Raw genomic sequence first — 27,805 nt, 5'->3', positions numbered from 1 at the left:
AGTGAGGCAATATGGGTAAAGCTCAGGAACAAGAAGGGTGCAGCAATGTTTGTGGTTTACTACAGGCCTCCCAACAGCCAGCGGGAGAGAGAAGAACAGATTTGTAGGCAGATTTTGGCACGATGTAAAAGTAACAGGGTTGTTGTCTTGGGTGATTTTTAACTTCCCATATATTGACTGGGACTCACTTAGTACTTGGGGCGCGGATATGGCAGAGTTTGTAAGGACCATCCAGGAGGGCTTCTTGAAACAATATGTAGATAGTCCAGCTAGGTAAGGGGCCGAACGAGACCTAGTACTGGGGAATGAGCCTGGTGGTCAATGTCTCAGTAGGGGAGTAGCTCGGAAACAGTGATCACAATTCAGTAAGTTTTAAGGGTTAAGGATTAAGATAAGTGTAGTTATCAGGTGAAGGAATTGGTGGAAGGTTAATTACAACAATATTAGGCAGGAACTGACGAATGTAGATTGGAGGCGGATGTTTGAGGGAAAATCAACATCTGGTATGTGGAAGGCTTTCGAGTGTAAGTTGATAAGAACTCAGGACCGGCACGTTCCTGTAAGGATGAAGGATAAATATGGCAAGTTTAGGGAACGTTGGATAACGAGAATATTGTGAGTCTAGTCAAAAAGAAAAAGGAAGCATTTGTCAAGGCTAGGAGGCTGGAAACACACGAAGCAAGGGTGGAATACAAGGAAAGTTGAGAGAAACTTAAGCATGGAGTCAGGAGGGCTAAAAGAGGTCATGAAAAGTCATTCGCCAACACGATTAAGGAAAATATCACGTCTTTTTATAAGTATATAAACAGCAAGAGGGTAGCCAGGGAGAGGGTTGGCCCACTCAAGGGCAGGGAAGGGAATTTATGTGTGGAGCCAGAGGAAATGGGCAAGGTATTAAATGAGTACATTGCTTCCGTATTCACCACAGAGGAGGACTTGGTGGATGATGAGTCTGGGGAAGGGTGTGTAGATAGTTTGGGTCATGTTGAGATCAAAGGTAGGAGGTATTGGGGGTCTTGAAAAACATTAAGGTAGACAAGTCCTCAGGGTCTGATAGGATATACCCCAGAATACTGAGAGAGGCAAGAGAGGAAATTGCTGGGGGCTTGAGGGAAATCTTTGTATCCTCACTGGCTATAAGGGAGGTCCCAGAGGATTGGGAAGTGGTAGGGAAATTATTGGAGAGGATTCTTCGAGGCAGGATTTACTCCCACCTGGAAATCAATGGGCGTATTAGTGAGAGGCAACATGATTTTGTGAAGGGGAGGTTGTGTCTCACTAACTTGATTGAGTTTTTTGAGGAAGTGATGAAGATGATTGAGGGTAGGGCAGTGGATGTTGTCTACATGGACTTTGACAAGGTCCCTCATGGCAGCTTGATACAGAAGATAAAGTCGCATGGGGTCAGAGATGAGCTTGCAAAATGGATTAAGAAACCTGGCTCGGTCATAGAAGACAGAGGACATCAGTGGAAGGGTGCATTTCTGAATGGAGAGCTGTGAGTAGTGGCGATCCTCAGGGATGTTGGGACCTTTGCTATTTGTAATATATATAAATGATTTGGAGGAAAATGTAACTGGTTTGATGAGTACGTTTGCAGATGCCACAAAAGTTGGTGGAATTGCGGATAGCGATGAGGACCGTCGGAGGATACCGCAGGATATAGATTGGTTGGTGACTTGGGCAGAGAGATGGTAGATGGAGTTTAATCCAGAAAAGTGTGAGGTAATGCATTTTAGAAGGTGTAATCCAGATGGAAAACAGTAAATAGCAGAACCAGTAAGAGAACTGATAGGCTGAGGGATCTGGGTGTATAGGTACGCAGGTCACTGAAAGTGGCAACGCAGGTGGAGAAGGTAGTCAACAAGGTATGCAGCATGTTTGCCTTCATCGGGGCATTGAGTTTAAAAATTGGCAGGTAATGTTGCAGCGTTATAGAACCTTAGTTAGGCCGCATTCGGAATGCTGCGTTCAGTTCTGGTTGCCACACTACCAGAAGGATGTGGGGCTTTGGAGAGGGTACGGAAAAGATTTACCAGGATGTTACCTTGTATGGAGGGCATTAGCTGTGAGGAGAGGTTGGAGAAACTTGGGTTGTTCTCACTGGAAAGATAGAGATTGAGGGGTGACCTGATAGAGGTCTACAAGATTATGAAGGGCATGGAAAGAGTGGACAGTTTGAAGCTTTTTCCCAGGGTGGAAGACTCAGTTATTAGGGGGCATAGATTTAAGGTGTGAGGGGCAAGGTTTAAAGGTGATGTACGAGGCAAGTTTTTTACACAGAGGGTGGTGGGTGCCTGGAACTCACTGCCGGGGGAGGTAGTGGATGCAGCTATGATAGTGATTTTTAAAGGGCGTCTTGACAAATACATTAATAGGATGAGAATAGAGGGATATGGTCCCTCAAATGGTAGGGGGTTTTAGTTGTGACAGGAAGCATGTCGGTGCAGGCTTGGAGGGCCGAAGGGCCTGTTCCTATGCTGTAGTTTTCTTTGTTCTTTGTTCTTCTTCTGTAACTATCTTCCCTGGTTCAAGATCTCCCAATGAATGGAAACATTTTACCACTGTCTACCCTGTCAAACCTCCTCAGAATCTTGAATGTTTCAGAAAAATCATCCTTCATTCTTCTGAACTCAAATAAATAGAGGCAAAAATTGTTCAGCCATTCTTGTTAACTCAACCCCTTCATCCCAGGAATTAACCTAGTGAATTGCTTTTAAGCTGCTGCCAATGCCAAGTATATCCTTTCTCCCTATTGGTTCTTAAATTTTAATTTCTTTGATTAGCTCTATCAGACCTTCCCTTAAACAAGGTAAGGTGATTTTGAAGGACAGCCTTCAAGAATAGCTATGTGAATAATAAAAGACTGGTATCCTGTGTTGAATCAGGGAGTAAGAGTCAACAGACCTACAATTAAAAATCAGAGCTACAATTCAACATAGATAATTAGCTGTTGGCAATTGAGGTATTGTCATGGGTAAAAGAGTTCCAATTTCTTCTCCCATTTCTTCAATTGCTTAATATCAGTGGAATGAAACATTCCAAGAAATATCTTCCTCTTAATATTTAGTCATGAGCAAGTCATACACAAAGCTAAAAAATTAAATGGAAAAGATATTCCAAGTTGGAGGTGTTACCAATCATTTTTTCAAATGTGTGACCAAAGAATCTGGCACATTGTGGTGGGTATTTTACAATAACAGGCTGGATACCAACAAGAAGGGTTTTACCTATTTATTGGTGTATCTTAATTGCAATGCCATCAACCAATGCCAAATAGGAGGGAAGAGACAAAAAGCTGTTTTTTTAATAGATCGTTTGACACCTGGCTGATGAGTTTAACAGAAAACTAGTTTAATCCTGCAACAGGACCCTCCATCAAATGCCTATCATGTATGAAGGATCACATTTATATTGGTATCTTCATTTTTGTTTGATTAATCTTTGAAAAGCAGAAGGGTCTTGCTTTATTCAAGATAACATTCTTTTCTCAGTGAATGTTGCTGGAAACTACAATAAGTGGTTATCTTTTTTTTGCTGTTAAGAGACAGAATGGCTACTGTATTCGTGTGTTCACTACCACGTCACTGGTACAATTAATGCATAAATTGGCTGACAAATTTGCTACATACAACAAAAATATAAATTCAAAACTACTACATTGACTGTAAACCACTTAGCAACATCCTGAGGTTGTGAATGATACAAAATAAGAAGGGAAATCTCTCTTTTTTTTAACTGCCTAGATTGGAGCTTTGTTGAATTCTAATATTTAACTTGTTGTTTGAGGCAATCAAGTGCTTTAGCTGTTTTGACAACTGAAGGTTGTTTTTGTTCAATTTAAGGAAACCTTATGATGTTTTGTTGCAAGTAAATTCTCCTCAATTTGTGCATTCTTTTCCAAATATGCAGCTCAAAATTCCCAGATGTCCACCAGCTGCCAGAGTATTAATAGTATGGTGAGCGAAGGTGATTCTGGAAGCCATTCCAGTGCGTATTCAGGGAGTAGCAGGCGCCAATGCTATGTTCCTTACCGTGATTCTGTCCTCACCTGGCTTCTCAAGGATAGCCTTGGAGGAAATTCAAAAACCATTATGATTGCAAGTGAGTATCATTGACATTTTCAAAAATCAGTTGGTTAGAAAATGAGTTTCCTATTTGTCTGCATCAACATCAAAGTTTGTATTTCTCTAACATCTTTAGGATAATGAAACATCCCATCTCATGTCACAGAAACATTATAGAGCAAAATTAGATTGAGCATACATGGCTGAAAGATCAGTGAAAGTGGTAGCTTTTAAGGAGTATCTTAAAGAAAGAAGAACGGTGCAGAAATTTAGAGAGAAATCCAGAGCTTGGACCATAAGAACAGTTTGAACACATTATATTGAGAATTTTCTCATTAATCTCATCCTTTGTGTATAATTTCTCCTTTCTAATGTTGTCCAAGGTTTGAACCATTGTTGGAAGAAACCAAAAAAGAAATTGCTACCATTACTATGTTGGAGGTCAGTAAGAATATTCTAGGATAGTGTTCACACCTTCTCCAGGAAAGAGACTTGAGATTAGAAACCCAATTTAAGTCACTATCTTTCACATATTCTATATTGCATGATCTTATCTTTCTGTTCCCCTGTTTTTCCCGCTGTTCCTCCTCTACACTGCATTGTTTTCTCACCTTTAAATTGCTCAGCATCTTTATCTGAGTAGTTCCTACCAAGTATGAGTGGCCATTCTCATGTACAGGTAGCTCTAATGCTTCTCTTAGCAATCTGATGGTTACAGTCTTCAAAGCTCCATTACAGGCAGCAAACAGCTAGATGCCTCTTTATGAAATTTTGAATAAAATCCAGACCAAATCGAAACCTGGACACTAGGTGGAGTATGTTAAAATGTAACGTGGGGCATAGTAATGCAGGAGCAGGCAAAACTGCTTTACCATAGTAGCATTGCTGTGGCTCAGGAATATTTGTCCAGCACCCTCTACTGTCAGGGTAACTTTAATCTGGTGTTATTCTTTATTTCAATTGAAGGATAATGTATGGTGAAAGTGAAAACTACTAAGAAAGCACACACAAATGATTAAACCTGTGGCCCTGCAAACACATTAATTAGAAAAAGTTGATCAGCCTGTATTAACCAGATTATTTGTATTTCTACATTGCTGACATCCTGTGACCTAGTCTCTCACAAGTGGTCATTTTGACATTGAGCAATGAGGGCTATGTTGCTGTTTGCTCATCAAAAGCTCAAAGATATTCTGAAATATCGTATCCAGCAACAATTAGCAATGTTTCAATTGTGTTATTTCAAGCTGGTCGTTTGCAGTATCTTTTAGTTGGAAAGAGGGGATTCAAAATTACGATGCCATTGAATTGTTTATTGTATTTTTGACAGATTTTATTGCGTTCATTTGAAATGTCAAGTATTGAAGCATTTTTCTAGATCTTTTCTAGCTAATTTGTTTGTTGTTTTTGTTGAGTGTCTCCTACAGCAGTGCTGCAATGGTAAATATCAATATACTGCAAAATGCTTCCAAAAGTGAAAGCTGCTTGTCTAATAAACTGTTGTAGTAATCTACTTTTGCAAACCTATTGCTTTATTTTATATTGGTATTGTTTGTTCTTTTACTTCTGTCTCTGCCTGATTTGCAATATGATCATCACATCCTATGTTTCTTGACTGCAGCAATCTCTCCTGCAAGCACAAGTTATAGTGAAACAATCAGCACCTTAAGATATGCTGCACACGCAAAGAATATTATCAATAAGCCACGAGTGAATGAGGTGAGAAATTAATGGCTATCTGCCCGTTTATTACATTTAAGGTGTGTTTGCTCTTTTCTAAAATTATAACTCACCAATTTGATCAGTGCTTTTAAATTGCTTTGTTGAATCTGGAACCGAATCATGCTGGAATATTAAAGCCAATTGACCACTCTAGAGAAAGATCAGCCCTGATTCCCATTCTCTGATCACTTTTCAGTCATTCCCCATAGATCGTGAGCTGTTGGTGAGTTTAGGATCAGGCTCACCTCTGGCGCCCTCACTTCAAAAATTTGCTAACAGATGAAAAATGGTGCTGGGAAAGGCACAGAAAATGTGGCACTAACAACATCTTGCATTTATATTGCATCCTAGTATAATATGAAACATCCAAAATGCTATGCAGAATTTAAAATTAAGTCACATAAGTAGATGAAGGCAGTTGATCAAAAGCTTAGCCGGCGAGACAGGTGTTGAGGACCAGCTTAAAGAAGCCCAAGATGGAGAGCTCTAGGAAGATAATTCCAGCTTTAATCTAGGTAACTGAAGGCTTTGCTGCTATTGATGGAACGATTAAAACCGGAATTCTCTGAGCATTATAGAAGCACCAATGAAATGGTATATTGGTGTGAGACTGTTTTTAGACAAAAGGAAAAAATGCATTGACAATAAATGGAATAATTGTGTCTCTAAATTGGAATTGCTTTGATTATAAAATATATTTTGTAATTTAATGTTGAGTCCCTTTAACATTTTTCAGGATGCTAATGTAAAATTGATTAGAGAACTGCGTGAGGAAATTGATCGATTGAAAGCCATGCTGATGAGTTTTGAATTAGTAAGTGAAACATTCTCCACTAAAATCAAAGTGTAAACAATGAACTAAACTTTAACAATGACAGTATTGTAATATACCTTACTGCAGTTTTATAAAAATCACACCTGATCAAATAAATTGTTGTCTTGTCTATAGTTTGGCTAAAGTTTCTCAAAAATGTATTAAATAAATATTAGTGTTTATTTCCCTTGGAGATTTATATATAACCCTGAGTTCTGAGACCTATGGATAAAAATAACTCTCCTCACAATTCTTCGTAATGAAATCAGATACTGGGCCATTTGATGCTCTGTGCCCTTGTTCTTGATAGTAATAAGTACATACGTTTATATAGCACCTTTTTAAGGCAGTAGAAGTTCTGAGGCATTTCACAGGAGCATAAACTGAAATGGTTTCCTCAGCTTTTCATTTCGTTAGCTTAGGAAAATTAGAACGTGACGCCACCTCCCTTTTTCCCTGTTTTAGTAGGTTTTAGTTCTAATTTGATGGTGTTTTGATCAACTGGAGAGTCACAGACAAGTCTACGGTGGTTTCAATTTTTCATGTAGATGATAAGGTATATAAAAGCAATCATGGAAAGAAAGAAGGAAGGACTTGCATATCTAAAATAGATTTCACATAGTCAGGACGCTGTAAAATCCTTGACAGCCAGGGAATTACTTTGAAGCATAGCTATTGAATGAGGCAAGGGAGGAAATAGCAGGGGCACTGACAATAATTTTCATTTCCTTTCTGGCCTCAGGAGAGGTGCCAGAGGACTGGAGGACAGTCAATGTGGTGCTCTTAATCAAGAAGGGAGCAAGAAATAAGCAGGAAACTACAAGCTGGCTCAATGATGGGGAAATTGTTGGAAGCATTTCTGAGGGACAGACTTATTCCCTGCCTCTCCCAATACAGATTAATCAAGAACAGTCTGCGTGGTTTTGTTAAGGAGAGGTCATGTCAGACCAACTTGATTGAACCCTTCAAAAAGATGACAAGGTGTGTAGGTGAGGGCAATGGTTTTGATGTAGTCTGCTTGACTTCAGCAAGGCTTTTGATAAGTTCCCACATGGGAGAGTAATAACAAAGGTCAGAGCCCATGGGATCCAAGAAAATTTAGTAAATTAGATCCACAATTGTCTGAGTGGTAGGAAGGGGAGGGTGATGGTTGAGTGTTTTTCCGACTGGAAATCTGGGTCTGTATTAAGGATATAGTTGTTGATGGTATATATGAATGATTTGGACGTGAAAAGTAGGAGGGTTGATCAGTAAGTTCACAGATGAGGTGGTAAATAATGAGAAGGATAGCTGTAGAATAGAGGAGATATAGACAGGTTGGTCAGATGTGTTGATCAGTGGCAATTGAAGTTCAATCCAGATATGTGTGAGGTGATGCACTTGGGTAGGACAAATGAGGCAAGGAAGTACATAATGAATGGTCAGACGCTGGGACTACATATAAGGCTCTGGACAGACTGCATTTGGAATATTGAATAGATTTGTCACTGTATCTAAGAAAGGATGTGCTGGCATTGGAGGGGGTCCAGAGGAAGCTAACAAGAATGATCCTGGGGATGAAGGGCTTGTCATATGAGGAGCAGTTGAGGACTCTGAGTCTGCACCTGGAGTTTAGAAGAATTAAGGAGTTCTCAATGAAACTTGTAGAATACTGAGAGGCCCGGATAGAGTGTACATGGAGAAGAAGTTTAGGACCCGAAGGTACAGCTTCAGAGTTAGGGGCTGACCCTTTATAACTGAGATGAGGAAGAATTTCTTCAGCCAGAGGGTGGTTAATCTGTGGAACTCATTGCTGCAGAGGGCTGTGGAGGCCAAGTCATGAGTGTATTTAAGACAGAGATAGATAAGTTCCTGAATGGTAAGGGATCAAGGGTTACGGGAAAAAGGCAGGAGAATGGGGTTGACAAACATAGCAGCCATGATTGAATGGTGGAACAGAGTTGATGGGTTGAATGGCCTAATTCTGCTCCTACATCTTATGGTCTTATGGCCTAAGCACCAAGGATTAGAGGGACCTTGGTATGCCAGTCCATCCCCAATGCCTTAAGGCAGTAGGACAGGTAGATAAAATAGTGAAAAAGTATATGGGATACTTGACTTAATTGTCTGAGGCATAGCATTTGAGTAGGAAAATGATGCTAGAACTGTGTAAGACATTGTTTAGGCTACAGCTAGACTTATTGTATGCTGTTTTTGGAATCCACATTGTAGGAGGGATGTGATAGCACTGGACAGAGTGCAGAGGAGATTTACCAGGATGTTGTCTGGGCTGGAGAGTTTCAGTTATGAAAAGAGATTGGAATGACTGGGGTTGTTTTGCTTAGAGCAGAGGAGATTGAGACAGGATGTGATTGAGATGTATAAAAAAATCATGAATTGTAGATAGGAAGAAATTTTTCCCTTTTGATGGAAGGATCAATGACTGGGGGCATAGATTTAAGAAAAGGGACAGAAGATTTAGAGGAGATGTGAAGAAAAATATTTTCATCCAGAGGGTGGTGGGTATCTGGGACTCACTGTCTGAAGGAATGGTAGAGGCAGAAATCTTGATAACATTTGAGAAGTATTTATATGTGTAATTGTGATGCCAAGATGTACAAGGCCATGACCCTGTGCTGGAGAATTGGATTAACATAGTTAGGTGGTTGTTTTTGATTGACATGGGCACAAAGGGCCGAAAGGCCTTTTTCTGTGCTTTAGATATCTATGACAGTGGGTAGTCTGGAGATAAAGAAAGCAGCGGATAGATGAGTGACTAATTAACCACTTAGTGGTATTGTTTGAAAACAAAAAAATGCTGGAGATCATAGCTGGTCAGGCAGCATCCATGGAGAGAAAGCAACCTAATATTTCGAGTCTAGGTGACTCTTCATCAGAGCTTAAGTGAAGTATGGAGGAAGTGTGAACAATTTATGCAGTTTGCAGGGTGGAGCAGTTGGAGTGCTGTGGGAGAAAGGATGTTGACAATTCAGATTAAGTGATCCTGCTGTAAGAATGGTTGAACAATGGTGTGCCTAACTGACAGACTGGGATGAACAGCCCCGCTGGAGGGGAGGGAGGGGAGAGAGGATGTGGTGACAGAGAAGGTAACAAGCAAAGCTTACAAAAAAGGGAAGGAATGTGTTCACTATTTGAAGGTGTTGAACTCAATATTAAGTCCAGAAGGTTGTAAATTACCTAATCTGAAGAGACGGAGAGGTCAAGGAAAGGAAGGGAACTGTCAGAAATGGAAAATGCAGAAGTCATTGAGGGGTGGAAATTGGAGGCAAATTGAACAACTTTTCAAGGTCCAGGCAGGAGCATGAAGCGGGACCGAAATAGTCGTCGATGTACCAAGAAAAGAGTTGTGGGAGGGGGCTAGTATAGTACTGGAAAAAGGATTGTTCCACATACCCCATAAAGAGGCAGGCATAACTGGAACCCATGTGGGTGCCCATAGCCACTCCTTTGACTTGACAGAAGTGAGATAAATTAGAGAAATTGTTCAGTGAGAGAACAGGTTCAGCCAAATGGAGGAGATTGGATCGTGGACGGGGATTATTTAGGCCTCTGTTTGAGGAAGAAGCCGAGAGCTATTAGACCATTCCGGTTGGGAATGGAGGTATAGAGGGATTGGACATCCATGGTGAACAGGAGGCACTCAGGGCCAGGGAAGTGGAAATTGTCAATATGACGGAGGACATCAGAGGAGGCGCCGATGTAGATGAGCAGGGTCTGGACAAGTCAAGGTAGGAGGAAATTAGTTCTGTGGGGCAGGAATATGTACAGAGCATATAATGTGGCAAAGGGCAGTGGGAAACCAGAGGACTGGGAAGCTTACAAAGACCAACAAAAAAAGCAAATAAGGAGGGAGAAGATTAAATATGAGGGTAAGCTAGCCAGTAATATAAATGAAGACTGTAAGAGTTTCTTTAGGTATATAAAGGGCAAAAGAGAAGCAAAAGTGGACATTGGACCACTGGAAAATGACGGTGGAGAGATAGTAGTGGGGAACAAGGAAATGGCTGAGGAACTGAATAATTACTTCACGTCAGTCTTCACAGTGGAAGACATGAGTAAAATCCCAAAAATTCAAGAGAGTCCAGGGGCGGAGCTGAGTATGGTGGCCATCACTAAGGAAAAGGTGCTAGTAAAACTGATAGGCCTGAAGGTGGACAAATCACCTGGACCAGATGGACTACACCCCAGAGTTCTAAAGGAGATGGCTGAAGAGATTGTGGAAGCATTAGTGGTGATCTTTCAGGAATTGCTAGAGTCAGGGAGGGTCCCAGAGGACTGGAAAATCACTAACGTGACACCCGTGTTTGAAAATGAAGTAAGGCAAAAGATGGAAAATTACAGGCCGATTAGCCTAACTTTGGTCGTGGGTAAGATTTTGGAGTCTATTGTGAAAGATGAGATTTCTGAATATTTGGAAATGTATAGTAAAATAGGGCAAAGTCAGCATAGTTTCATCAAGGGGAGATCATGCCTGACAAATCTGCTAGAATTCTTTGAGGAAGTAACGAGCAGAGTAGACCAAGGAGAGCCAATGGATGTTATCTACCTGGACTTCAAGAAGGCCTTTGATAAGGTGCCACACAGGAGGCTGCTGAGTAAGATAAGGGCCCACGGTGTTAGAGGCAAGGTGCTAGCATGGATAGAAGATTGGCTGTCTGGCAGAAAGCAGAGAGTGGAGATAAAGGGGTCTTTCTCAGGAAGGCAGCCGGTGACAAATGGTGTTCCGCAAGGGTCAGTGCTGGGACCACAACTTTTCGCTTTGTACATTTAATGATCTCGATGAAGGAACTGTGGGTATTCTGGCTAAGTTTGGAGGCTAACGTGGAGGGACAGGTAGTATTGAGGAGGTGGGGAGGCTGCAGAAGGATTTGGACAGGTTTAGGAGAGTGGGCAAAGAAGTGGCAGATGGAGTACAATGTGGGAAAGTGTGAGGTCATGCACTTTGGTAAGAAGAATAAAAGCATGGACTATTTTCTAAATGGGGAGAAGATTCAGAAGTCTGAAGTGCAAAGAGACTTGGGAGTTCTAGTCCAGGATTCTCTCAAAAACTTGCAGGTTGAGTCAGTAGTCAGGGAGGCAAATGCAATGTTGGCATTTATTTTGAGAGGACTTGAATATAAAAGCAGGGACGTACAACTGAGGCTTTAAAAGGCTCTAGTCAGGCCATATTTGGAGTATTGTGTGCGGTTTTGGGCCCCATATCTCAAGGAAGATGTAATGGCCCTGGAGCGGGTTCAGAGGAGGTTCACGAGAATGGTCCCAGGAATGGAAAGCTTAACATATGAGGAACGTTTGAGGACTCTGGGACTATACTCATTGGAGTTTAGAAGGATGAGGGGGGATCTAATTGAAACTTTCAGAACACTGAATGGCCTGGACAAAATGGATGTTGGGAAGATGCTTCCATTGGTAGGAGAGTCTAGGACCCGAGAGCACAGCCTTAGGAATACCTATTAGAACGGAGATAAGGTGAAACTTCTTCAGCCAGAGAGTGGTGCATCTATGGAATTCACTGCCACAGAAGGCTGTGGAGGCCAGGTGATTGAGTACATTTAAGACTGAGATAGATAGGTTCTTGATTATCAAGGGGATCAAGGGTTACAGGGAGAAAACAGGAGAATGAGATTGAGGAACTTATCAGTCATGATTGAATGGTGGAGCAGACGCGATGGGCCGAATGACCTAATTTCTGCTCCTGTGTCTTATGGTCTTATGGAATAGGCTGATACGATGGGCCTAATGGGGGCAGACTGGTTTGTGGATTTTGGGAAGGAGGTAAATGGGGCTGCCCAGATTTGGGAGAATATAAGGTTGGAGGCAATGGGGGCAAGATCTCCAGAGGTAATAAAGTTGGTGACAGACCTGACAACAATGGCTTGACGTTCAGATATGGGTATGGGGTCATGGTCCAGGGGAGCTAGGAAGAAGTGTCTGAGAGTTGGCGTTAAGCCTCTGCAAGGTAAAGGTCAGTGCGCCAGACTACAATGGCACCACCCTTGTCAGCATGTTTGTTAACAAAGTTAGGTTTGACCTGAGAGCGTGAAGTACAGCAATTTCAGAAGGGACAAGTTAAAGTGCATGAGAGGAGCAGAGAAACTGAGACAGCTGATGTCACACTGGGAGTTTTCAATGAAGAAATCAAGGGCAGAGGGAAGGGGTCCAAGTAAAGGGTGAATACTGGAGACGGATATCGGTGGGGGGAGGAATCCTGCCCGAAGAAATGAGTGTGGAGATGGGGATGGCGGCAGGAAAACAGTTCAATGTCATGGGGAGCTCAAAATTCATTAAGGTTATGAAGCTGAATCCTTTGCCAAGGACAGAACGTTCAGCCTCAGAGAGGGGAAGATCAGGAGGTATGGTAAGAACACAGCAAAGGCTGGGGTTGAGGGGTGTGACCTCTGGGGGACAGAAAGGGATAGTATCTGAGGGCTGGAACAGGGTGGGTGTTAAGGGGACGGTAAGGGGTCAGTTCTGTGTGACGGGAGGGGATGGGGTCCAAGAGGCGGAAAGGGGAGGGCGGCTCAGAATGGATGTTAGAATCCGTAAGTTGCTGGAGCTTGCGCGCCTTGATGAGTGAAAGAATGAGGAAAAAGTCTTTTATTGAGGCGACGGATGAGACAAAGGATGCATTGAAACTGGGGACCTGAGCAGCTTTGAGAGAGGATAGGTCGAAGTTGCTGTGGAGTGGAGTTGAGTGTGCATGCATGATGGCGCATAGTGCTAGACGTGAATCGCAGAGTGCTGCACTTCCTTCTTTTCCTTGACCTCTCTGTCTCCATTTCAGCAATAAACAGTCCACTGCCATCCACTGAAAAGCCACTGACTCCCATAGCTAAGGTAGTTCTGCTATAATGTGTTTTTCATTAACGCAAATTGGCTGTAACGCGATTAATAAATAGTGGATGCTGTTTGGATAATGCGAGCTTTCTGCTATACAAGTATAGCAATTTTCTACAGCAATTTCCCTTTAACATGATTTTCTGTGGCAATTTTCTATAGCGTAGTTTTCTGTAGCATGAGGTCACACGTGAACGCAACTATTGCATTGTAGGAGAACTACCTGTACCTTCACTACAGGTCTTCCCACCCCACATCCTGCAAGGATTCCATCCCATTCTCCCAGTTCCTTCAGCTACGTCATATCTGGTCGGATGATGCCACCTTCCAGAACAGCGCTGCTGACCTGGCTTCCTTATTCCATAACCATGGCTTCTGATCCACTGTGATTGACAGGCCCTTAACCGCATCCGACCTATCACCCATGCTTTTGCCCTTGTCCCTTCCCATCACTCACAACAGTATGATCCGGTTCCCCCTTATTCCCACTTTTCATCCCAACAGCCTCTGCATTCAAAGGATCATTCTCTGTCATTTCAGACAACTCCAACAGAATGTCACCACCAAATACACCTTCCGTTCACTTCCCCCATCTGCATTTCACAGGTATCGTTCCCTCCAGGACACCTAATCCATTCCTCGACCACCAACACCACATTCCTCCCCTCAAATTTTCCACGGCACCTTCCCATGTAACCACAGAAGGTGCAACACCTGCCCCCCACGTCCTCCTTGCTCACCATCCAAGGGCCTAAACAGTCTTTCCAGGTGAAGCAGCATTTCACCTGTACCTACTCCAACCTTGTGTATTGTATTCACTGCACCCAATGTGGCCTACTCTTTATTGGAGAAACTAAATGCAGACTAGGTGACTGCTTTGCAGAACACTTCCCATCCGTATGCGAGCATGACCTTCCGGTAGCCAGTCATTTTAACATAATGTCCTGTTTCCCTGCCTACTTGTCTATCCTCGGCATGCTGCAATACTCTAGCGAATCATAGCAAAAACTGGAGAAGCAACATCTCATCTTTGGACTAGGCACTTTAGAACCTTCTGGACTTAATATTGAGTTCAAAAACTTCAAATTCCTTCCCTTTCTTTTAACTTTGCTTGTTACATTCTGTTACCATGTCCTGTCTTTCCTCCCCTCTCCTTCAGTGAGACTGTCCATTTTTCCCAGGCAGTTAGACAGACAATTGCACTGCAGTTCTCGTATTCCGATCACTTAATCTGAACTATCAGCATCCTTTCTTCCCCAACACTCCAAACCACCACCACCAGCATCCCACCCCAACATCCACCGCCAAACTGTTGCATAAATGCTGCCTTCACACTTCACTTCACCTCGGAGGAACAGTCATCTAGACTCAAAATGCTAGTTACGTTCTCTCCATGGATGCTGCCTGACACACTGCGATCTCCAGCATTTTCTGTTTTCACTGCAGATTCCAGTATCTTCAGTAATTTGCTCCTAGCTAGTGGTGTTGTTTGATGGTTATACATTGGTCACGAATACATTCTTGCCCTTCTTTGAACGGTGCCAGATCATTATTTCTCCTTACCTGAACTGGTGGATAGCACCTGAACAATGCAACATTCCCTGAAGTGAAGTGAATTGAATTGAATTGACAGCTAAGATTTGGTGTCCTGGAATTGTTCTTCACTGGGACCTTGTGACTTGGGGAAGTGGGAGGCATGACTGAGTCAAACTGACAGTGAAGAGAGAAAATAATTTTGGGGCAAGAGTGAGAAGAATTGGGAGAATTTAAAGTAAGAAATAGTCCTGGGAATTGTTCTTCAATGGCAAGGGATAATCTAAATTCATTCAATTTTGTATTGTTAGACTTAGAAGTAACATGATTCATGCTGGTTAGAAATGTGGTTTGTTCTGAAACCTCAGATTTGGAGCAATTCTGCTCATTAAACCAACTAACAGGTTGCAGTAATGTTCTTTGATGACTCAGCTAGATTTTAATAAGATCTTCGACTGCACTGTTGTGATCGCCATAATTAGCTTCAACCAAACAATGGGTGAGTACTGTTGGAACATGATCCTATTAGTTGTATATATCTGGAGGGTGTGTTCAATCCATTTTGCACAGAAGTGCAAATAATCACTGTTGTTTTGCAGCGAAACTCCAGTCCTACTTTAAGCGATGAGAAAGATGGAAGCCTAACAGAAATGTTACTTCAAAATGAACTCAAGGTTGGTTGTACGCTGTCTGAGAAAAAATGAGTTATATACTTTACCTGGTCATTTGGTAATCCAGAGCTTGAGTATTGCTGTAACATTTTATTGAAGCTTTTTATCTTGCAATCAGGCCAAATTGCACGAAATAACAAATAACTAAATGAATGAGTTGTAGCATAAATCTTAAATGCCAGTATGATGCTAGCTATGTAGGCCATAAGTCTCACTGACGGATCAGATCAAAGGACATATTCCTTTTATCATTTGCAATAATCAAAGCACTGACTGTACTCAACGAGCCCAGGCTTGCAAAACGCACAACCCAGTGGTCAACATTACATGTGATTTTGCAATTGGAGAACATTTGCAAAACAATCCTGTCTGTGTGAAGAATTACATTGATAATTAGTTTGGAATTGTCAGTCAGGCTGATATTGAAGTGCACTCGCATGTACTAGAAGCTACATGTATTAATACACAGGGCCATGTTCTTTGTGGCAGAAAGAATGTGTTCCTGGACTGTTGCAACTCCTAGGCACCTGTCAGTCTTCAGTTTTAGTTTTCCCAGCACTTTTTGTCCGGTGATGGTGATTGTTTTAAGTTCCTCTCTCCATTTCAGTTCTTGATTCTCAAGTATATTTTGCAAATTTTCCAAGTCTTTCATAGGGAAGTTAGACACAATATGCCTATCCATTACCTATGCCATTTCCTTGTTTTCCATTATCAATTCCCTCATACCCTCTCTCTGCAGAACCAACACTAGATTGAGTTGTTCTTTTCACTTTCAAATCCTTTTAGAACCTCTTACTATCAGTTTTCATATTATCATCAATTCTCCTTTCTTCCTCTTTTTTGTTTTAGTCGTTCTTTGACTATTTATAAAATCTGACCTATCTTCTGATCTGGTGCCACTGATGATGCATTCTTCTCAAAGAATCTTTCTCACTGAGATAAATCTTTGCTGAGAGTCATTAAATTTCTCCTTAAGACTCTGCCACTGCATTTCCACCTACTAACCGAGATTTGAATTCACTTCAGCTAGATCTGCCTTTGTACTCTTTAAAATTACCTTCATTTACTAGATTTAAAACACTTGTCTTAGATTTACACTTCTTTTAATTCACTGTTGGGAATGGGTGTCGTTGGCTGGCCAGCATTTATTACCCGTACCTAGTTGCCCTTCAAAAGGTGGTAGTGAGCTGCCTTCTTGAACTGCTGCAATCCATGTGCTGTGGGTTGACCCACAATGCCCTTAGGGAGTGAATCCCAGGATTTTGACCCAGTGACAGTGAAGGAACGGCAATATATTTCAAAGTCAGAATGGTGAATGCCTTGGAGGTAACTTGCAGGAGACGGTGTTCCCATGTATCTGTTGCCCTTGTCCTTATTGATGGAAGTGGTCCTGGGTTTGGAAGGTGCTGTTCTTTGGTGAGTTCCTGCAATACATCTTGTAGATAGTACACACTGCTCTACTCAGCGTCAATGGTGGAGGGAGTTGATGCTTATGGATGTGGTGCCAGGCAAGCGGGCTGCTTCGTCTCGTAGAACTCATAGAATCCCTATAGTGTAGAAACAGGCCCTTCAGCCCAACAAGCCCACACCAACTCTCAGAGCATCCCACCCAATCTACACATCCATGAACACTATGGGCAATTTAGCATGGCCAATCCACGTAGCCTGCACATCTTTGGACTGTGGGAGGAAACCAGAGCACCCAGAGGAAATCCACACAGGCACGGGAAGAATATGCAAACTCCACACAGACAGTCACCCAAGGGTGGAATTGAATCCGGGTCCCTAGCGCTGTGAGGTAGCAGTGCTAACCACTGAGCCACCGTGCTACCCCCCCACTGAGCTATCATGCCACCCCCCACTGAGTCACCGTGCCACCCCTGCCATTGAGGGTTTCCTGGATGATGTCAAGCTTCTTGAGTGTTGTTGGCACTGCACTCATTCAGGCAAGTGGGGAGTATTCTATCACACTCCTGACTTGTGCCTTGTAGGTTTAGGATAGGCTCTGGGGAGTCAGGAGGTGAATTACTTACTGTAGTATTCCTAGATTCTGACCTACTTTTATACCCACTGTGTTTATGTGGTGAGACCAATTGAGTTTCTGGTCAATGGTAACCCCAAGGATGTTGACAATGGGGAATTTTAGTAAGGTTTTTGACAAGGTCCCTCATGATAGGCGTGTCCAGAAGATTACGATATGTGGGATCCACAAGGACTTGGCATGTGGATTCAGAATTGGCTTTTCCAAAGAAGGCAGAAGGCAGTGGTGGAAGGGTGTTTCTCAGTCTGGAGATCTGTGACTAGTGGTGTTCTGCAGGGATCCGTACTGGAATGTCTGCTGTTTGTGATATATATAAATGACTTGGATGAAAATGTACATGGGTAGATTAGTAGGATTGCGGATGATACAAAGATCAGTGGAATTGTGGATAGGTTAGAAGGTTGTCAAAGGATACAGCGGGTTATAGATCAGTTGCAGATATGGGCGGAGAAATGGCAGATGGAGTTTAATCTAAGCAAGTGTGCAGTGCGAAACTTTGGGAGATAAAATGTTAAGGAAAAGTATACAGTTAATGGCAGGACCCTGAACAGCAGGGATCTTGGGGGGTTCAAGTCCATACTTCCTTGAAAGTGACCATGCAAGTAGATCCTGTGGTAAAGAAGGTGTATGGAATGCTTGCCTTCATTTCTTGAAGAATTAAATACAAGAGTCAGGATGTCATGTTGTAGCTTTACAAGACTTTGGTCAGGCCGCACTTAAAGTATTAGGTTCAATTCTGGCCACCATGTTACAGGAAGGACATGGAGGCTCTGGATAGGGTGCAGAAGTGGCTTGCCAGGATGTTGCCTGGATTAGAGGTTGTGAGCTATATGGAGAGGCTGGAAATGCTCAGGTTGTTTTCTCTAGAGTAGTGCAGGCTGAGGGGAGACTTGATAGAAGTCTGTAAAATTATGAGATGCGTAGATATGGTTAACAGTCAGAATCTTTTTTTCCCCAGAGTTGAAATGTCTAATACTAGGAGGCATGCATTTAAGGTAAGAGGAGGAAGGTGCAAACAAGATGTGAGGGGCAAGTTTTTTTTTAAATAGAGTGTGGTAGGAATCTGGAATATGCTGCCAGGGGTAGTGGTGAAGGCAGATAAGATGGGGCGTTTAAGGGACTTTTGGATAAGAACACAAATATGCAAGGAATGGAGGGATATGGACTAAAGGTAGGCAAAAGGGATTCGTTTAATTTGGCATCATGTTCGGCACAACATTGTGGACCAAAGGGCCCGTTCCTGTGCTGTATTGTTCTATATTTTATGATGTGATGGTAACACCATTGAATGTCAAGGGGCAGTGGTTAAATTGTCTCTTTTTTGAAATAGTCATTATCTGGCATTTGTGGGGCCTGAATACTACTTGTCACTTCACAGCCAAACTTGGATATTGTCCAGGTCTTGTTGCATTTGAACATGAGCAGCTTCAGTAAGTGAGGAGTCATAAATGGTGCTGAACATTGTGCAATAATCAGCAAGCATCCCCACTTCTGACCTTATGATAGAGGGAAAATCATTGAAAAGACAGCTGAAGATGTTTGGGCCGAGGACACCACCCTGAGGTACTTGTGCAGAGCTGATTGACCTCCAGCAACCACAACTATCTTCTTGTGTGCCAGGTATGACTCTAATCAGTGGAGAGTTTGCCCCCTGATTCCAGTTTTGCTATAAATCCTTAGTGCTGCACTGATCAAAAGCAGCTTTAATGTCGAGGGCTATCACTCTCAACTCATCTAAGGAATTAAGCTCTTTTGTCAATGTTGCTAAGTGGCCCTGGTGGGACCCAAACTGGGCATCACTGAGAATGAGCTGCTTGATACCACTGTTGATGACATCTTCCATTACTTTACTGATGATTGAGAGTAGACTGATGGAGCGGTAATTGACCGCTTTCGATTTGTCCTACTTTTCATGTACAAGACGTACCTGGGCAATTTTCTACATTGTTGGGTAGATGCCAGTGTTGTAACTGTACTGGAAGAGCTTGGCTAGGGGAGTGGTAAGTTCTGGAGGACAAGTCTTCAGTACTATTGCTGGAATGTTGTCAGGGCCAATAGCCTTGGCAGTATCCAGCACCTCCAACTGTTTTTTGATATCATGTAGGTGAATCAAATCGGCTGAAGACTGGCATCTGTGATGTTGGAACCACTGGAGGAGGCTGAGATAGATCACCCACTTAGTACTTCTGGATTAAGATTGCTGTGAATGCTTCAGCCTTATCTTTTGCACTGATCTTTTGGGCTGTTCCATCATTGAGGATAGGGATAATTGTTAAGGCTCCTTCTCCTCCAGTGAGTTGTTTCGTTGTCCACCACCATTCACAACTGGATGTGGCAGGACTTCAGAACTTAGATCTGGTCTGTGGTGGGATCACTTAGCTCTGTCTATCACTTGCCGCTTATTCTGTTTGGCATGCAAGTAATCCTGTTTGGTAGCATCACCAGGTTGACACCTCATTTTTAGATATGCCCTGGTGCTACTTCTGGCATGCCTTCCTGCACTCGCCATTGAATCAGGTTTTTCCCTGGCTTGATGTAATGGTTGTGTGAGGGATATGCCAGGCCATGAGGTTGCAGATTGCAGAGTGCAATTCTGCTACTGTTTTTAGACCACAGTGCCTCATGGATGCCCAGTCTTGAGCTGCTAGAGCTGTTTGAAGGCTGTACTCTTTCGCACGGTGATAGTGTTACACAACACGATGGAGATTATTCTCAATGTGAAGATGCAACTTGGTCTCCACAAGGACTGTGCGGTGGTCATTCTTACCAATGCTGTCATGAAGAGATGCATATATAGCAGGCAGATTGGTCAGGGTGAGGTCAAGTATGTTTTCCCCTCTTTTTGATTCCCTTACCACCTGTTGCAGACCCAGTCTAGCAGCTATGTCCTTTAGGATTCGACCAGCTCTATGAGTAGTGCTCTTGGTAGTGGACATTGAAATTCCCTTCCCTGAGTACATTCTATGCCCTTACCACCCTACAGTGCTTCCTCCAAGTGTTGTTCAAGAATCAGCAGAAGGTTTCCTTACCCATGTTTAACCTGAAGCCATGAGACTTTGTAAGGTCTGAGGACTCCCAGGACGACTCCCTCCTGTCTGTATACCATTGTACCCCCATCTCTGCTGAATCTGCCCTGTTGGTGGGACAAGACGTATCCAAGAACAGTGATGGTGGTGTCTGGGAGATTGTCTGTAAGGTATAATTCTAAGAGTATGACTATGTCAGGCTGTTGCTGGTCTAGTCTGTGAGACAGCTCTCCCAATTTTGGCAGTAGCCCCCAGATGTTAGTAAGTAGGACATTTCAGGGCTGACAGGGCTGTTTTTACTATAGTCTGTTCCACTGCCTAGGTTGATGCTAGGAGACTGTTGGATCTTATTACATTGTTGAGACTTTGTAGCGATGGGAACAACTGAGTGTCTTGTTAGGCCATTACAGAGAGCAGTTGAGAGCCAACCCCGTTGCTGTGGGTCTACAGTCACATGTAGACCTGACTGGGTAAAAATATTTCTTTACCTGAAGGACATTAGTGAACCAGATGGGGTTTTTGTGACAATCGACGATGGTTTCACGGTCATCAGCAGATTCTTAATTCTGGATATTTTAAAATTATTGTATCCTTAGAACAATAGTTTCTGGATTAATAGTTCGGTGATAATACCACTAGGCCTTCACCCCCACTTCTCCACTTTAAGCTGAATAGAGAGTTTTCTGACCACTGTCATCTAGAGGCTTCTTTATTCTTAGGTATTGAGTAATCCTATTTCATTGCTCATTAATAGGTCTAGAATAGCCTATTCCCTGGTTGGCTGTCTAATGTACTGCTCTAAGAAGATGTTCTATGTACACTGAATGACCTAATTTTCCAGGCTACCTTCTGTCAATCTGACTCGTTAACCTACACGTAGATTAAAATCACCCATAATTATTGCACAGTCTTTCTTAGGTACCCCATTCATTTCTTCCTGTAAATTCAGGAACATGAACATGTGTAACTACTGTAGCTTATACGGTACTCCTGCAAGTGACCTCTTATCTTTCCTGTGTCTGTGTTTACCCTAACTAATTCTACGTCTTGCTCATTTGAGCAAAGGTAATCTCTACCTCCTTTATTAAAGAAATCCTTAATAAACAGAGCTACCTCACCATCATTTTTTTTTGCTTCCTGTATATACTAAATATCAAATACCTTTGAATAGTCAGCTGCCGAACTTGGTCGCCTGCAACCATGTTTCTTTAATGGCTATCAGATCATAGGCACTTATTTGAGTCTTGGCTAATAATCATTCATTTTGTTATGAAAGTTACATGGAGAGCCTTTAAATAACAGCCCCCACTGGTACAGCTCCCACTTCCCCCAGTATTGATGTCAATGCGTCATGAATGAAAACCCATGACTCCCAACCAGTCTCTGAGACACATTTTATTCATTCACTGGGAAGGCCAGCATTTATTGCCTATCCCTCATTGCCCAAAGGACAGCTAAGAGTGGGTCTAGAAGCAAATGTAGGCCACACCAGGTAAGGACAGCAGTTTTCTTCCCGAAAGGACATCAGTGAAACAGGTGGGCTTTTCTGACAATCAGCAATTTTAATTACATATTTTTATGAATTCAAATTCCGCCAGTCAGGTTTGAACCCAGGACCCCAGAACGTTACCTGGGTCTCTGGATTAACAGACTAGCCATCGCCTCCCTTTCATGCTCATCTCTGTTCTCACTTACCCATATCAATTTTCTCATGGTACGGATGATAATCCAGAGATTATTACTGTTTGAGGTTCCGTTTTTAACTGATCCTCTAAGTGCTTATAATCTCTATGCAGAACCTGTTTCCTAGTCCTCCCTTGTACAGAAAAGGTTTACCAGAATGTTACCTGGTATGGGGGATTTTAGCTATGAAGAAAGATTGGATAGACTGGGATTGTTTTCAATGAAACATAGGAGGTTGAGGGGTGATCTGACAGAAGTTTATGAGATTGTGAATGGCATGGATAGAGTGGAAAGTATGAGGCTTTTTCCTAGGGTGGAGGGGTCAATTACTAGGGGTCACAGGTTCAAGGTACAAGGGGGAATGTTTAACAGAGATGTGCGAGACATGTTTTTCACACAAAGGTTGTGGTGTGCCTGGACATGCTGCCAGAGGAGGTGGTAGAAGCAGATACAATAGCAGCATTCAAGAAACATGTGGACGAATACATGAATAAGAAGGGAATAAGGGATACAGATCCTGTAATTGAAGACAGCTTTAATATGGAAGGGCAAATTGTGTCAGCGCAGGCTTGGAGGGCCAAAGGGCCTGTTCCTGTGCTGTATTGTTCTTTGTTCTTACCACACAGCCTGTGATGACGAGATCCGCTCCTTTTTGTAGCAATTCCTCTCCATCCCCAAGCAGATTTCCCAAACCTTGGCACTGGGCAGGCAACACAGCATTATGTACCTACACTCTCGGCTATAGAGAACTGTGCAGGTCCCCTGAATATACTGTCCTCTATTATGACAACGTTCCAATTTTCTTATCTCACTTAAATAGGTTCCTGTAGCACTGTCACATGGTTAGTTCACTCATCACCTTGGAGCCCCTTTTCTCATCCATACAAGCAGCAAAAACCTCAAACCTGTTAGACAATTGCAAAGGCCAAGATGGTTTTGTTTGTTTTTTCTTGGCTCCTTTATCTGCCTTGTTCACAGTCACTGTCTCCTATCCCTGACAATAAAGCAAATCAAATGACACTATTTTAATGGGTGTGACTGCTTTCTGGAACAAAGTGACTGGATAAGCTTTCCCTTCCTGTGCATTGTGGTGTCTGGAGCTCAGCCTCTAGCTCTGTGACTCTGAGCCGAAGCTCAACAAACCAAAGACACTTACTGCAGAAAACGTTGCCATAGATCACGATGGTATTCATCATGTTCCATTCACAGGGTGCCCCCACTTATAGTCAACTCAATGATCATTGTTTCACATCAATGTCATAATAGATTAGTGCTGATATGTTCATTTAAAATTGTGAGTTTTACGTTACCATTCATTCTCAGAGACTTTCTGTTCTGTGGTCTGCAATGTGCAAACAGCCATTTCCCTCTGTGTGGAAATTCCTCTTCCCCGGCTGTCATTTTCACATCCATTTTCCATTCCTTGCACTACTTTCCGCTCTCTCACTGCTGTTCTTTCTTCCCCTTGTCCTGCTACTTAGCTCCACCCCTCCTCCCCCCACCACCACAACGTTGTGTTGCTCTCTACTCTCTTACCTCACACTGTTCTCTACTGTCTTCTCCCCTCGTGCTTCTCTCTGCCCCCCTCCTGCTGGGGCATATAGAGTGGTTAATGAATACTACGGGATCTTGGGTTTGTGCATGAAGCCATTAAATGAAAAAGCAAGAGGGTTATGCTGAACAATGAAGAAGTTCTGATCTGCTGGCTGCATTTTAGAATATTTCATTCAGTTCTGATTACTATACTTTAAAAAGGATGAGAGCAAGTACAGCAGATTTACCAGGACGATACCAGCATAATACCAGGGATAAGGAATTTGACAGATTTGAATATGTTAGAAGAGGAAGCATTGTTCCTGGTAGTAGATGGTACAAAGACGCGGGGACACATTGAAGATTTTGGGCAAAAGAGTAGAGGAGCATGAGGAGGATGTATTCTATGTAGTGAATATACAAGCAAATTAGTTAGGAGCAGGAGTAGGCCACTTGACCCTTTCAGCCTGCTCAACTATTCAATGAGAGCATGGCTGATTTGATTATACTACATTTTTGTCTAATCCTGTTAACCCTTGCTTTATCAACAATCTATCTACCTCTGCCTTAAAATAATCAAAGGGCAGATCTTATAGAGGCCTGAGCAGCTTGGGCTGTGGTAGGATTTATGCAGAATCAAATGAGAAGTCCCAAGAGGCTTATCTTGATGTTGGGAGCATCTTGCGCCATCTATTATGCTTCAGCCGAGTGGTGAGAGGAGTTTCTCTCTCAGCTGTATTGATTGCCAATTAAAGGAGATTATAGCTTGTGAAATACTTTATTAATGCTGCACCTCACTCATTAATATTCAGCTTCCATCTTACCAAACGCAGTAATCAGACAAGATGTGAAGAAACCTTGACAGGGAATTCACAGCACGTACTTGGCGACCTCAGCTCGCTGGTGCTCCAAAGGACCTCCATACTAGCCACTGGGCACCAACATCTCAGGGCAGCTTCGTGGATACCAGCCACATTCACCCCGTGCCTATAGATATTGATATCCAACATGTGCTGGCCTCTAAGAATCCTATTGGTATATCTCCAGTCCATTCACAAGACACTTCTGCACTTCAGTGCAGCACTTTTACCAGCAATTGTTGTTGCAATACTGCTACAAGGGCAATGTGAGCTCAAAGACATGCTCCCAGTTCATGGACCGGACTAGGCTGTTTGTATGGTTTGTTTGCGTGCTGTCATAGTGTTCTCTCACTCTGAGCCCATAATTTCCTTGCTGCATTTTGCCCCTTCAGCTGGAGATGTCAGGCTGGTGTTACTCTGTCTTGTCTTGTCTTGTCTTGCCTTGCCTTGCCTTGCCCTGCCCTGCCCTGCCATTTGGTGCACTGACACAAAGTCAGATGGCTTGTCATGCTTGTCAGCACATCTCAGTCAGATCAAGGAGATAGCCTTCAAGAAGAAGGCCCTGGGACAATAATTCAAGGGCAGTCCAGGGTTTGGATGTGATCAGTCAGCCCCTTGGATGGTGAGAGTCAGGAACTTTTCTCTCATCAGGGTGAGGAGCTGAATGTCAAGCAATCCCCTACTCATCTTGACTCTTACTGCTGTATTGAGAGAGAGAGGCAGGTACTAAGGGAGTGGAAGTGGGGGACACAGTTATTTCTGTTGGTGCAGATGGAGAGCTATCCCAAGCGAATGAGTAGGCAGCACAGAGGGAATGCAGTGTGGAGCTGGAGGAACACAGCAGGCCAGGCAGCACAGAGGAGCAGGAAAGTTGACATTTTGGGTCAGGACCCTTCTTCAGAAAAGGGCCTGCAGTTCTTGCTATCTCCCATCACAGAGGGAATGCAGGGTTAGTGCTATCAGGGATTGGGGTGAGTAAGACCAACTGAGGGAGGATGTTGTAGGCAATACTGAGAGTGGTATGACATAAAAATAAATAAAGACAAGTTGAGAGGATACAGACAATTTACTGAGAGATATTGATAGGTTAAGCATATGGGCAAAAAGTTGCCAAATGGAGTAAAATGTGGGAAAACGTGAAGTTGTTTATTTTGAAACTGAGAACAAAAGAAGAGAGTTTTATTTAAATGGAGAAAAAACTGAAGAAAGCTGCAGGACTAAGGGACTTAGGTGAACTGTGCACAAAACACTGAAAACTAGCACACAGGTGCAGCAGGTAATCAGAAGGGCTAATGAAATATTTGCCCTTATTTCAAGGAGGTTGGAGCATGAGAGTGGAGAAGTTTTACTGTGACTGCACAACATGCTGGTGAGACCACATCTGCAGTGCAGTGAGCCATTTTGGTTCCTCTGTGTAACACAAGATATCCATCCCATTCTCCCAGTTTCTCGATATCTGTCGCATCTGTTCTGATGATGCCACTTTCCCCAGGGGGCCTAATAAATCTCCACTTTCTTCCTCAACTGAGGACTGCCCTGGTTGACAGGGCCCTCAGCTGTGTCTGACCTTGCCCTCCCCCTTTTTCTTCCCTCTCACAATAATGATAGGCTCCCCCTAGTCTTCACTTTTCACCCCATCAGTATCTGCATCCAAAGGATCATAAATAGACATTTCCGCCACCTCCAGCGGGATGCCACCATCAGGCACATCTCCCCCTCCCCTACCTTGTCAGCATTCCACAGGGACTGTTCCCTCTGTGACACCCTGGTCCACTCCTCCTCCACTCCCAACACCTCTCCAAATCCCAAGGCACCTTCCCATGTAATCGCAGGAAAAGTAACACCTGCCCATTTACTTCCTCCCTTCTCCCTTCCTACCCTGCACTTCACACAGTCTAGTCCACTGTATTCACTGTTCATAATATGGTGGTCTCTACACTGGGGAAATGAAACACAAACTGGTGACTGCTTTACAGTGCAACTACATTGTGTCTGTAAAAATGACCCTGACCAACATCTCTGTCTCTAGTGAGGCTCTGCAAGCTGGAAGAACAACATCTGATTTTCTGTCTAGTGACTTTGCATCATTCAGGACTCAATATTAAGTTCAATAATTTTAGAACCTGAGCACCTTCTTCCATGTCCTTTACTCATCCCACACCCAACACCCCACATCCTGTAACGACATGGGCTGCTTTCATAGAATCATAGGGTTACAGCATGGAAACAGACCCTTCAGTCTAACCAGCCCATGCCAAACATAATTCAAAAGTAAGCTAGTCCTGCCTGCTCCTGGCCCATATCCCTCCAAACCTTGTATTCATGTACTTATCCAAATGTCTTTTAAACATTGTAATTGTACCCACACCCACCACTTCCTCATGAATTTCATTCTACAAGCGAACCACCCTCTGTCTAAAACAAAAATTGCGTCTCATGCCTTTTTTAAAATTTCTCTTCTCCCACCTTAAAAATATGCCCTCTGGTCTTGAAATTTTCCGTTCTAGGGAAAAGTCAACTACTATTAACTCTATCAATACTTCTCATTATTTTATAACCTTCTATCAAGTCACATGTCAACCTCCTACGCTCCAGTGAAAAGATTCCCAGCCTATCCAGCCTTTCTTTATAACTCAAACCTTCCGTTGCCAGCAACATCCAGCAAATCTCTTCTCAACCCTCTCCAGCTTAACAATATCCTTCCTAAAACTTGGAGACCAGAACTGGATACAGTATTCCAGAAGAGGCCTCACCAATGTCCTGTACAACCTCAACATGACTTCTCAACTCCTATACTCCAACCGGGGAGGTGATGGCCTAGTGGTATTATCATTGGACTGTTAATCCCACAGACCCAGATAATATTCTGGGGACCCAGGTTCAAATCCTGCCATGGCAGATGGTGGAATTTGAATTCAATAAATATCTGGAATTAAGAGTCTAATGATGACCGTGAATCCATTGCTGATTGTTGGAATAACCCATCTGGTTCACTAATGTCCTTTAGGGAAGTAAACT

The 27,805-nt window shown here is 42.9% G+C and overlaps 1 protein-coding gene across 1 annotated transcript in view; it reads left to right on the top strand.

The window, feature by feature from the left end:
* stard9 (StAR-related lipid transfer (START) domain containing 9) overlaps positions 1–27,805 on the top strand; it is a 286,706-nt gene that overhangs the window by 156,531 nt on the left and 102,370 nt on the right. Inside the window, exons 12-15 of the mRNA XM_048599610.1 lie at positions 3,913–4,104; positions 5,689–5,786; positions 6,526–6,603; positions 15,573–15,647. Coding sequence (XP_048455567.1) covers positions 3,913–4,104; positions 5,689–5,786; positions 6,526–6,603; positions 15,573–15,647 — 443 coding nt within the window. The remainder of the gene's footprint in view (positions 1–3,912; positions 4,105–5,688; positions 5,787–6,525; positions 6,604–15,572; positions 15,648–27,805) is intronic.

This window comes from Rhincodon typus, chromosome 8, assembly GCF_021869965.1.
Source record: "Rhincodon typus isolate 14 chromosome 8, sRhiTyp1.1, whole genome shotgun sequence".
NCBI classification, from domain to species: domain Eukaryota; kingdom Metazoa; phylum Chordata; class Chondrichthyes; order Orectolobiformes; family Rhincodontidae; genus Rhincodon; species Rhincodon typus.
This window is presented reverse-complemented; position numbering and strand designations above follow the sequence as displayed.